We start from the raw sequence: 10,709 nt of genomic DNA, 5'->3' as shown, positions 1-10,709 counted from the left end.
GCCCAACCTGTTGAGTGTCTACCCTGTGATTACGGTGAAAATTCCCGTGAATTATGAAAACACAAAGAAGTATTTCTAATTGAGTTAAATTTGCATACAATAAAATGCAGATCCTGAGTTATGCAAGTTTTGACAATTACACATACCTGTGTAATTATCACCCCAAATAAGATATAACTATTTTGCCTGGCCAGCGTGGCTCAGCGGTTGAGCATGGACCTGTGGTGCAGGGGATCAGGTTCCATTCCTGGTCAGGGCACATGCCCGGTTTCAGGCTCGATCCCCAGCAGGGGGAGCACAGGAGACAGCCGATCAGTGATGACTCTCATCACTGTTTCTCTCTCTCCGTCTCCCTCCCTCTCTCTAAAATAAATTAAAAATAATAATAAAGATACAAATATTTTCATCACCTTACAAAGTTCCCTCTTACCTACAAGGCAAATTCTGTCCTGATTCCCAGCTCTGTGGGTTAGAGTCACCAGATCTTGATATTCACATCAATAAAGCCAGACATCACTGTGATCGAGACTTGGACGCAGTGAACGTTTTTGAGATTCAGCCGTGTTTTGCACGCGTGAGTCGTGTGCTCCTCGCGTTACTGACTTGGTTTCCGTCGTAGGGCTGCACAGCAGTTTGCCTAACCATTTTCCTGTCGATGGACATACCGGTTTTTTCTGTTTATAGCTATTATGAATTTGGCTATTATGAACATTCTTGTGGACATATGTTTTTATTTTTTTCATAAAATTCCTAGGAGTGGTCAAAGATATATATTTAACATGTTAAGGAACTGACAAATTGTTTTGCAAACTAATTGTACCATGTTTCATTCCCTGATGTTCCATCTGAGACTTCTGTGGCTCCACCTCCTCTCCAACGATTGCTATTGTCTGATTTCCTGTATTGTAGTTATTTTCGTGGGTGTTGAATGAATCTCGCGGTTTAATCTGCGGTCCTCTGATGATTAATGATGCTGAGTCTTCTTCATGCTCCTGTTGGTCATTCATATATCATTTTGTGAAGGTGCAATCATTTGCACATTTTTAAATTGTGTTGTTTCTCTTCATATTGTTGATGTGTAGAAATTACTTTATATTCAGGACACCAGTTCCCTTTCAGATCGATGTAGTACAGTGAGAATTTTCCAGGCTTATGGATTTCATTTTTTTTAATGGTGTCGTTGATTAGCAGACATTTTTAATTTTGACAGCATCCAGTTGCTCTATTTTTCTTCTACGGTTCTGTCTGTACCCAGCACAGAACTTGTTTACCCGCCCCAAAGTCACAGAGATTCCCTATGTATTTTTATGAAATAGTTATGGTTCCAGCTTTTCTGTTTAGGTCTATGATCCATGGCGAATTAATATTTGTATATGGAATGAGGTAAGGTGAGGGTCAAGGTGATTGTTGTTTTTTCTATAGAGACCTCCAGTTGTTCCAGCAACATTTGTCGAAGACTTTCCTTTCCCCACTGAGTCGAAATAGTGCTTTGGTCAAAACTCAATAGACTACGTATGTGTGGGTCAATTATTCCACTCTGTTCTTTTCTGTTCATATGCCCGTGAAAAATCACACTGTGAAGATTACTACCCCTTATTGTAAAACTTCCAGTCATTGTAAGTCCTTTAACTTTTTTCCTTTCTCAAGATTAACTATTCTAGATTATTTGCATTTTTACATAAATTTTAGAAACAGCTTCTCATTTTATTTGAAAATTCCTTATGAGACTTGGATTGGGATTGCATGAAATATATGGACTCTAACCTACAGAGTCTAAAAATGTATAGACTATAAACCCTATAGTTGGTGGAGAATAGATATCTAACAGTGAGTCTTCCAATCCATAAACATGGTATATCCCTTCGTTTACTTAGCAGTGTTTTGTAGATTTCATAGTAGATATCTTGTACATCTTTCAAATGATTTATACTTTGGTATTTTATTTTTTATGCCATTGTAAATCGTATTTCTAACAAATTTTATTTTCCAAATTTCTATTAAGACTGTACAGAATTACAATTGACTTTGTATATTGACCTTGTGTTCCATGATCTTGTTAAACTCATTTACTGTTTTCAGTAGGTTTTTTGTAGATTTCAAAGGATGATCTACATAAATTTATGCCCCCGTCAGAACCAATGGTTTTATTTCTTCCTTTCCCATCTCTGTGTCTTCTGCTTTCACTGTTTTCCTTGATACAAATCGATTGTCCTAGGTGAGAGTTGCCCTTATATTGCTCCCCATCTTAGTAAAAGCAGTGTTTCACTACTAATTATGAAATTAACTGCGGGTTTCTTACAGATTTTCTCAACCTTATGAAGACTGTTCCGTTCTAGTCGCAATTTTCCGAACATTATGAATCAGATTTTTTAAAATTGTATTATCAAGTTAATTATATTTTCCTTTTATTATATTTCTTACATATAATATTAACATTACGTATTATATTTATCATAGCATGATTTATTTTAATTGGGTAAAATAAATGAAAATCGCTGTAATTAAATATTTTCCTTGCAGGCCACGGTTTTATGTTTCATTTTTGTTTGAAAGATCCAAGTGCAGACCAGTCTAAAAATGTACCCCGAGTCCTACTGCGCTATGAAAATTTGGAAACTCGGTTCCCCTCAGTCTTCCTTGTTGTGAGCAATTGACAGTCTCGGTTCCACGCGGCCGCGCCCTCCAATTGCTCCCCAATAGCGACCCCCCCGCCCGCCCCCGCCCGCCCCCCCCCGCCCGCCCCCCCCCCCCCCCCCGGGCTAAGCAGAGTCCTCAGGACAGACCTGACCCCAGTGCTTGAGGCGGGGGCCCCTCCTGGCGGTGGGCTCACCTCGGGGCCCCTGCCGCGCCTTCGGGGCCCCCGCTGGGCCCCTGCCGCCCCCTCCACGCCCCTGCCCCCAGCGCAGACGTCGCCGGCGGGCGGGCGGGCGCAGGGCCCCGCGCTCAGCCCCGCAGCCCGCAGCCCGCCGCCTGCAGGTGCGTAGTAGCAGCGCCGCCTCCAGCCCCCGCCGGCCGCCGCCCCTGCCGCCGCCCACAGCGCGGAGCTCGGCGCCGGCGCCAGGCGCGGGGTTCCAGCCTCGCAGGCGCCCGCCCCCCGCGGCTCCTGGCTCTCGCCGGCTGCTGCCAGGTGGCTGAGCCCATCCCCGCCGAGCGCCCCCAGATCCGAGCAGCGCCCCAGGAGCGGAGCAGCGCCACCAGGAGCAGAGCAGCGCCCCAGGAGTGGAGCAGCGCCCCCTCTGCGGAGCAGCGCCCCCAGGTCGGAGCAGAGCCCCAGGTCGGAGCAGCGCCCCAGGCCCGGAGCAGCGCCCCCAGGTCGGAGCAGCCCCCGCCCCCCCTTCGCGGGCTCTCTTCCCTCCAGCTCTCGGTCCCCGCCCCCTCGCTGTCGCTCGTGGCTCCCGCTCTGTGGCTCCCGCTCTGCGGCCCCCGCGCCGTGGCCCCCGCGCCGAGGCCCCGAGCTCCCGCGCTCACAGCCCTCCCCCCGCCTCCCGCGCCCCCTCGCCAGGCCGCCGCCCCGCCCCGCCCCGGAGCCCGGCTGCCCCCCGAGGCGCGGTGACTCCGCTGCCCGCGCTCCCCAGGTCGCCGGTCGGTCCCAGCGCCTGTCGGAAGGAGCCCCGACGCGGCCCAGCAGCCCGGGCTTCGTCCTGGGGGCCCGGCGGCTGTCCCGGGGCCCCCAGCCAGGGGCCGGCAGGCGCGGGCCAGGAGGTGGCCCCGGCGGCCCGGACCGCACTGCCTCGGGGCCCCAGACGGTGGTCAGCTGGCAGCTGCCCTGCCCCAAGCCACAGGTTTTGAAAGCGAACCTTTCTCATCCGGAGAAAACTTCATGTGCCTGGCGGCTTACGGGACGTGTGTGTTCTCTAAGTGCACGTGTGTGCACGAGCACACCTACATGCACACATACACACGCACACACGCATACATAAGCACATATATGCAACACACCTAAATATTATCCAATATGTGCTCAAGGCATATTAACTTACTTTCACGTGTGCGGACAAGCCGCCTAGGCCAGCGTCTCCCCACCTTGGCCGCACGTTAGAGCCGCTGGAGGATTTTCACCGGTCAGGATGCCTGGCTGGCTCCAGGCCTCCCACCAGCCGGCCAGACACACTTTTCAAGGCGTCCTGCTAAAGCAGCATTTCCCGGGTAGATTATGGATGTAAGGATGGAAGTCACCTAAGACTCCCCAAAGCATGTATTTTTGCCTTCATTAATTTAATGCCTTCATTAATTCAGCAAATAAACAAGCAGGCAGACAGAAAATGATAATGTCAGTTATCGAACTGCTATAAATAGAAAAATCCAGCCACAGGGAGGGAGAGAGGGGTGTGTGTGTGAGTGAGTGTGGACTCGAGCACACGCCTGTGGATTCGCACCTGAGCAGACGCCGTGGCGTGCTGTGGAGAGCGCAGGGGGCACCCGGCGGCATAACTGTGGTGTCAGCAAACTACAGGACAGACAGGACTGCTAGTCCACACAGAGAAGCAAGCAGCAGCTACCTGGCAAAAACAAGTGAAGCTGACTCGATCTGCACACCAAACAAGAAAATTTTGTGTTAATGGATGAAAAAAATTAGATGTAAAAAAATAACTAAGCCATAAAAATGAAGAAAATACAATAAGTACCTATCTGACCACTGAGAGGAAAGGAACGCTCTAAGTGTTAAAGTATGTAATGGAAAAATCACACAGCAAAGAATGACAGGTTTGACTGCATAAAGACAAAATCTTCCACATGTTAAAACATCGAAACACTAAACATCTAAAAATGGGACAAAAGGCATAAAAAGACAGTTCATAAACAGAAAGGAAAATAGCTGAAAAAACACATGACTAATATTTTGCTTTTTTTTATACCCATAGAAATGCATATTTAAAAAACCATAGATACATTGTACTAATTTCAATACCTAATTAGATTTAAAAATGAGAGTTTTCAACACTTTCTTGGGTGTGATAGGTGAATATTATCTTGCATTATTTAGGGAGTATCAATTGTTACCACATCTCTGGAATGCTGTTTGACAGTATGCATTTGTCATATTTAAAGTGTATTCTTTGTATGCCATGTAGTAACACCAAGAAAATAAGAACTGTAGATAAATAATAATAACTAACATTTAAATGATTCACCAGATATTTTGTAATAGCAATTTATGTAACCTTCGCACCAGCTCTGGGCAGTAGTACTATTATTCCCTTTCTTGGATAAGTAAATTGAGGAACAGAGAGGGTAAGTAACTTGTTCAACGTTGTTCAGCTGACTAAGAGCAGAGTGAGAGTTTAAATCTAGCCAGTCTCGCAACAGACACCGTGTTTCAAAAACTGATCCAAACTGCCTTGTGTGAGAAGGTGGCTATGGGGTTATTTTATAATAAAATACATGCTGTAAATTATAACATCCATATGAAGGAATATTATGTGACAAAATGATGTTAACAAAGATTTTTGTGACACAGGAAAATGCTCACTTATGAAGTAGAAAATGCAGGATATGAAATTATTTAAATCTCATCTTAGTTATTTAAATATATATAAAGTACAAGAAAACATGCTAAGTAAAGTATACATGTTCATATTATTTTCATATACATGCCCTATAACTGGCATATATTACTTTAGAAATCAGAAAAATTTTTTAAAAGAAAGGAATGAAGAAATAAATTTTTAAATAATGTAAAGGAAAAAACTAGTATCAGCATCAAACATAGCACTGAAAAAATCCCCAGAATTTCTACATGCAAGGAATTTAATATTTATATCCTCTTACATATATTTATAACTAACTTATCTATGATGTTTCTCAGAATAGCCTTTCTTTTATAAATGAATTTTATAATTTAATGTCTTAATCTTTTAAATCCACAATAAGTGCATTAGTAATTTTATATATACACACACACAGAGTGGTGCAAATACCAGCTAATTTGCGTACTGGGATCTTAACATGTTTCATATTGAAACTCAGCATTAAATCATCAGAATGGTGAGTTATCTCATAAGAACTTCATCTCTTAGCAAACCTTGAATATGAAAAAAACCTCAAACCAAGAAAACAGCAGTGCTCTTTACAAAGCTGTGTCAATTTAACCAGAGGAAATAACACTTTTTATTCTACCCTAGATAAGAGAATAGATAGCTAATAACAAAATGTGTGTGTGCGTGTGTGTGGAGAGGCTGATTTCAAACCATAGAAATGCTCTAATTTCGTTATGAACAGTTGGTACTTTCCATACATACTTACCCCTTGTGTCTTTACATTATTGAGTGTTATCTCCTGGAAATTACATCAAATGCTTGGTGAACATAAAGATCGATCTAAGTGGTTTGGCAGCTTAGCCATTAATTTAATTTTTATCAGGATTTGAGCATTAACAGGTGTTTGTTGTTGTTGTTGTTTAGTATGGGAGGTGGGCTGTAATTAGTAAGAATTATTTGGGGCTGAGAGGCCTCATGCACCCAGGAGGTCTTCATGGACTTTAGCTCCTTTAATCGCTTGGTAATTTTGAAGCTAGGCATTCTCACCATCTCCACTTTGGAATGAGCGAACAGACTTGCCCAAGGCCCCACCGCTCCTCAAGGTGCAAGCTGGGATGCCAGCCGGGTGTGCAGGGCCGGGGACCTGGCTGTCCCCGTGAGGCTGTGCTGCCCCAGTCAGCACGGCTGGTGCCCGCTGTGAAAGGAACATGGGGCCCTTGTGAAATACTCAGGCCTGGCGTGGGGGCTCCAGCACGGCCTTCCCGCCTACTCTACCCTCTAAATTTGTAATTAGTGGGACAAAGCTGGGTTGGAGTAACATAGAAATTCAACACAGATTCCAGTTCTTTGGGTGTGTTTCTGCCTGGGATGTATGCAATCCCCACTTTGTCTCTCCATTTCCCTAAAATAAACGCATACGGCATGCGAGTGCAGAATCATGCACACCCCCCGCACCCGTCTCTCACTCGCGAGGACCCAGGAGCACACTGAGCACTGCGCTGGACTTGATGACACAGTCATGAAAAGCAGGCTCAGTTCCGAGCTTCTGCAGCTTACGCTCTGCAGCAAGAAGATGAATGAGAGAAAACAGCTGAGCACACGCACTCGCACACGCACGCCTGCAGGGCGGGGCTGTTAAACACAGCTTGGCAGGTCGCAGGCTGTCTATTCACAGAGTAGCAGATTTTCTACAAATACAGTTGTCCTCGACTTTTTTCTTGGAGACAAGATTCAGTAGGCCGGGCCTAAAATACACCAGGCTCCCTGTATCAGAAACGTGTATTGCTAGGGATTTCTTCTGGATGCCAAAATTCATTGCCTTGAAATTTTATTAATTCTACTTGCCTGAAAATTCCAAGAAGCCTTGGTGACTAGATTAAGGGATATGAAAACTTTCTGGGCCCAGTTTTAAAAGTGTTTGTGCCAGAAGATTTTTAAAAACCTTTTTCATGAGACAAGTATGCTTTTATTTGAAAGTTTCAGCTGAACCTGCCTTATTCTGTTCTCCAGGAAAACTTTCTGAAGCAGCATCCTAAAACATGCATCTGGGACAAGTACCCCTGGCACTTTTGGTACTTATGTTTAAGAGCTCCTTAGGTAAGCGATACCAAGGTTTGGCTTTTTTATGTGGAGGTGGCTATTGAAGATGCTGAATTCATTAAAATTAATGAGTAGTTTTAGAGAGTTGCCAAAATTTTGGTGTGTCTGGCATAGAGAATAAAAATGCATGGGAATGGGATCAAATAAAGAATCACGTGGATTCCTTGAAAAGGAAAACATTTGGCCCTCTGAGTTCATGTAGAGAAAGCAGGCTGTAAAGACTTGCATCCTGAAATAATTACATTTTTCTGAGATGGAAATCTGCTTTGTGTTGTTTGAAACTGAATAGGTCACAGATGTCTTTATTACTGATTTTTAGAAAATTTTACGCAAGTTATCTCTTTCATGGGAATACCTTACAGATCCTAAGGAAAATATTAGAGTCAAAGCAACTATACATGAAAGACTCTTCTTAGGCTCGGAATGTCGAGGGCTTATGGCAGGTGTTGAATACCAATTTTAATTTATTAGCAGTGACTGCTTGACGACTTCTTAAGAAATATTTTTTACTTATATTTAGAGAGAGAGGAAGGGAGAGGGAGAGAGAGAGAAACATGGATGTGAGAGTAAAACATCGACGGGCTGCCTCCTGGGGATCGGCCCTGCAACCTGGGCATGGGCCCTGACCCAGAATCGAACCGGCAACCTTCCGGTGCGCGGGATGGAGCATCTTTAACGACCTCCACACCTGCCAGGGATGGCTAAGCAGACTGGTTGAGCACCAGATGGGTGAGACTGCTGATGGTGCAAATCACAAACTATGAAGTCTCTAGGCTCATGGTTTTCTTTTCGATGGAGCGTCCTCAGCTAGGGATGCTTTGGGGAAGGTTGGCAGCAGTCTTTCGTGGCTTCCCTCGTGAGGAAGTTGTCATGCGTAACATTTTCTCTTAAAAGATGACACTACATTTGTGTGTCTTCTGGCTAGGGCAGGTTCAGGCCTGTGGCTTTCCTGTTTTGGAGAAGCTGCTGGAAGCTTCGAGCACATTTATATTCTGGAAGTGCCTTAGTGTTGGGAAACTACTTATGCCAACCTGTGTTTGATTTTTTCTTTTATTTTGCTAATCTTTTGAAGAAACCTGTACGGTACGTCCTCACATTAATGCTGTTGAAGGGGAACCTTTCTTTCTGAAATATTGCTCATTTTCATCAAAGCCTGAGACTAAATCAACCACCACAAAATGGTACAAGCGCAACGAGCCCCACGTGCCCGTAGAGCTGAGCTCAAGCCGTTCGCCCAGAATCACTGTGCGGGACCACGTCCTGGAGTTCTGGCCAGCGGAGTTGGGTGACAGCGGGGCTTACTTCCTCCAAATGGGGTGAGTACGCGCGCTCTGTGTTCGCCTATTTTCCAGCACTTCAGGACTTTGCTCAGCAAAGCAGAGGGACAGTCTGAAGGGGCAGGTGACCCGTGCCTTTTGTCTCCCCGGCTCTTTGTGCAACATGAGATAAATGCTTCATTATTGAAAAATTAAATATTGCCCCTTTGTTTATGTTTCTTAGTGATCTTAATGAAATGAAGGTGGTGAGAGATTTGCCTTAAAATTATTTCCTTTTAGGGGATTCTTGCCAAAGATAAGTGAAGACTGAATGAAATTCATTCTAAGTTTCAGGTGGTCCTGTTGTCTAGAGCGGCTGAGCGTGTGGCGCAGAGGGCAGTGCCGGCCTCCGGGTGATGCTCGGGCTGGGCAGTGGGTTGGAACTGGTGTAGATACATCCTAGCCTAGTTTTCAGGTGTGTTTTGAGAGCCAAGTGGCAGGGCTAGTGAAGGATTTGTGTGTGTGGCAGCCAGTCATAAAGCTATAACTAGGGTCACTGAGACCGGGGAGCACAGAAGGGACTTGGCACAGTCTTCTCATGGCAACCGAGACTGCCAGGATGCTCAGAGTCAGAATCGTAGTTCTGTGAAATGAGAGCAACCAGCTGCATGTGTCAACAATTATTACTGAGCTTGGTTCCCTTTCTGCTTTTTATTTGATGAGATGGGGGAGGAGTAACCGGGAAAAAGAGTTCTCTGTGTGACGGACTGTTGGTGAGAACTTGGGTGCCAGTGTTTATCTGGTACCTTTGTGTTCTCACGTATGTACTTGTGTACCTGTGTATGCATGTGTTTTACAGAGATTTGAGACTGACATATAGAAAATAGCCCGGGGCCAGGGGAGTGGTGATGGTGCCAGGTTCAGTAGATTTTTCATGAGCACCTCTGGAGTGAGTCCCGACCGTTCCCCAGTGTTGTCGAAAGCAGAGTGAGATCGCTCCGTGAAACCTGAGTGTCACCCCTGTGGTTTTATAGAAAGTGAGGGCATTTGGTTTGTTTTTACATGTACGCAGCCCAGGAGGTAGAAAGAAATTCAACAACTCTTTCTTTTTTAATCAATGAGTTTTATGTGACCTTTTAGGAGAGATGATTCTAGAAATGGGTCACAACTAGTCTTTTCACAGGAAGGCAGGATGAGTGCTCACAATTGGGGTAGAGAAAAAGAACTTCTCCCTGGTCCTGGTTGAATAAAGTCGTGATTTAAATGAACAGTGTTCTCAACGGGGCAGAAAGAGCACACGAGGGAGGAGCCGGTCGTGTCCCAGCGTCGCTTGCAGACAGACAGGGACGGGGCATTAACTGCCTGTGATGTGGAAGGCAGAGGGTGCAGCCTGCGTGGGGAGAGGAGTGGGCCCCTCAGGCAGAGGGAAGGTGCCAGAGCGGCTGGGGCCCGCCGCTCGCAGAGCCTGTGGTGACCACTCTGAGGGGCACTGGAGGCTGAGGAGTGAGATGAGACTAAGTGATGGTGGACAGAGCAGGCTTGACAGTGGTTTTGAAAATAAATGGGAATCTTGAAGATACAGACTTTTCCATGCAGTGCCACTGATAACAGCATCTTGTGCTCGCCACGGGCGTGTGCACCACTGCAGGTGAGTGAGGCTGTCGTTTCATGTGGGTTCGTCAGTGACCTTGCTCCTGGAATTGTCCCCTTAGAACTGCAGTCCTTTAATTTCCCAGGATACTGTTACTAATGATCACATACGTCTGGGCACTAATCCTCTAATCCTGCATTGAAAGTCACCGGTCAGATCAAATTTGAAGGAGGAAATCCACTAAGAAGGGAGACACAGGAGAGTTTTGCTCATAGAGGTAAAGAA

At 45.5% G+C, this 10,709-nt stretch overlaps 1 protein-coding gene across 3 annotated transcripts in view; it reads left to right on the top strand.

The window, feature by feature from the left end:
- Positions 1-2,972: 2,972 nt before the first annotated feature.
- IL18R1 (interleukin 18 receptor 1) overlaps positions 2,973-10,709 on the top strand; it is a 36,067-nt gene continuing 28,330 nt past the window's right edge. For 2 of the 3 annotated variants that reach the window (XM_081155765.1, XM_081155766.1), the window contains exons 1-2: positions 7,485-7,574; positions 8,650-8,893. In XM_081155765.1, the coding sequence (XP_081011891.1) occupies positions 7,517-7,574; positions 8,650-8,893 (302 nt within the window). In that variant the 5' untranslated portion in view covers positions 7,485-7,516. Of the gene's footprint in view, positions 3,313-7,484; positions 7,575-8,649; positions 8,894-10,709 lie in introns of those variants that run through there. The other variant, XM_081155764.1, reaches the window with a different exon arrangement.

Source organism: Miniopterus schreibersii (genome assembly GCF_964146895.1).
Source record: "Miniopterus schreibersii genome assembly, chromosome: 13".
In the NCBI taxonomy this organism is placed as follows: domain Eukaryota; kingdom Metazoa; phylum Chordata; class Mammalia; order Chiroptera; family Miniopteridae; genus Miniopterus; species Miniopterus schreibersii.
Note: the sequence above shows the minus strand (reverse complement) of the source record. Positions and strands in the feature narration are given on the sequence as shown.